Genomic DNA, 1603 nt, shown 5'->3' with positions numbered 1-1603 from the left:
TGAGTGTGTGTGTGTGTGTGTGAGAGAGAGAGAGTGTGTGAGTGTGAGTGTGTGAGTGTGTGTGTGCGTGCGTGCGTGCGTGTGTGTGTGTAACTGTGTGTGTGTATGTGTGTGTGTGTGTGTGTGTCTAAAATATTATTATTAATATTGAGAATATATTACACATAATTGCGATATTAATATAATATATTATATATGGTCAATTGTTTGTTTAATACATATTTGGTTTAATATTAATAATAATAGATGATAGTAGAAAATATAACTATTAAAATATATTAAACAAGTTTATATCTTCTGCTCCCCAAGTCTGCATTTATTTAATCAAAAATACAGTAAAAACTAGAAAATTATGAAATATTATTATAATTTAAAATAACTGTTTTCTATGTGAATATCTGTTAAACTGTAATTTATTCCTGTGATCTGAATTTTCAGCATCATTACTCCAGTCTTCAGTGTCACATGATCTTCAGAAATCATTCTAATATGCTGATTTGCTGCTCAATAAACATTTCTGATTATTATCAATGTTGAAAACAGTCGTGCTGCACAATATTTCTGTGGAAACCGTGATGCATTCTATTTTTCAGGATTCACAGATGAATAGAAAGTTCAAAAGAACAGCATTTATTTGAAACATTGTAACATTGCAAATGCATTTACTGTTACTTTTTATCAATTTAATGCATCCTCGATGAATAGAACGTTTTTTTTAATATTACTGACCCTGAAATTTTTAATGATAGCGTATCACAGTTTCCACGATAATAACATTGATAATAATTTTTTATTAAGCACCAAATCTGTTTTTTATATTTATATATACTGTAGTTCATTCATATTCACTCTTATTAAATAAGAAAAGGTCATTTAGTCACGACTGAAGAACTGAAGCAACCCTGAATTTGATTTCATTCTCTGTTAATATATGCAGCATTTATAATAGTTTAATAACATTAGAAAGCTTCAGTGTAGCAGCTCATCTGAATGATAACACATTTGTTGTGCTTCTGTCGTCTGAATGCTGCTGACTGATGCTTGAGTTCAGACTGAGCACACTTTGAGACCTTTTCTGAAACCCTAGAGACCAGAGATGTTCCTCACTCATGCTGCTGTTTTCTTCTCTCTGCTCTCCAGCGCTCTCCGGAGGTCTGCAGGGTCAGAGCACCTCGTCTGTGAGCTCGGAGATCAAATCTGAAGACGAGGGAGACGAGAACCTGCAGGACGGAAAATCTCTGGATAGCAAGAAGGAGGACGTGGACGGCAAGGATCTGAAAGCTCTAGAGAGGTCGAGATCGAGGTAAACTGTACCGTGAGCATCGCTTCAATCAAACGCCGTCTGGACTTTGATGAAGTGACACGTGTTCTGAGAGGCAGCTAAACGCACAGATGAGCAACCCAAGCAAAAACTGCTCCAGAATCCACAAAAAGCATTCTCATCCGGTGTTTGAAGATTTATGTGCTCACACTAACACACACATTGATTCGTTTTAGTTCAGCAATTCTCAACTGGTTTTGGATCAGGACCCAGATTTTGCATCTCAAATCAAATATTTAGCATTATACAAAAAAAAAAAAAAAAAAGGAAAAATTTTCCCTC

The 1603-nt window shown here is 35.1% G+C and overlaps 1 protein-coding gene across 3 annotated transcripts in view; it reads left to right on the top strand.

Moving 5' to 3' along the window:
* LOC107675755 (transcription factor 4-like) overlaps positions 1-1603 on the top strand; it is a 171697-nt gene that overhangs the window by 162245 nt on the left and 7849 nt on the right. For 2 of the 3 annotated variants that reach the window (XM_016470181.1, XM_016470179.1), the window contains one exon: positions 1141-1291. In XM_016470181.1, coding sequence (XP_016325667.1) covers positions 1141-1291 — 151 coding nt within the window. Of the gene's footprint in view, positions 1-1140; positions 1304-1603 lie in introns of all 3 variants that reach the window. The other variant, XM_016470180.1, reaches the window with a different exon arrangement.

Source organism: Sinocyclocheilus anshuiensis, unplaced genomic scaffold (assembly GCF_001515605.1).
Source record: "Sinocyclocheilus anshuiensis isolate Anshui unplaced genomic scaffold, SAMN03320099.WGS_v1.1 scaffold708, whole genome shotgun sequence".
NCBI classification, from domain to species: Eukaryota; Metazoa; Chordata; class Actinopteri; order Cypriniformes; family Cyprinidae; genus Sinocyclocheilus; species Sinocyclocheilus anshuiensis.
This window is presented reverse-complemented; position numbering and strand designations above follow the sequence as displayed.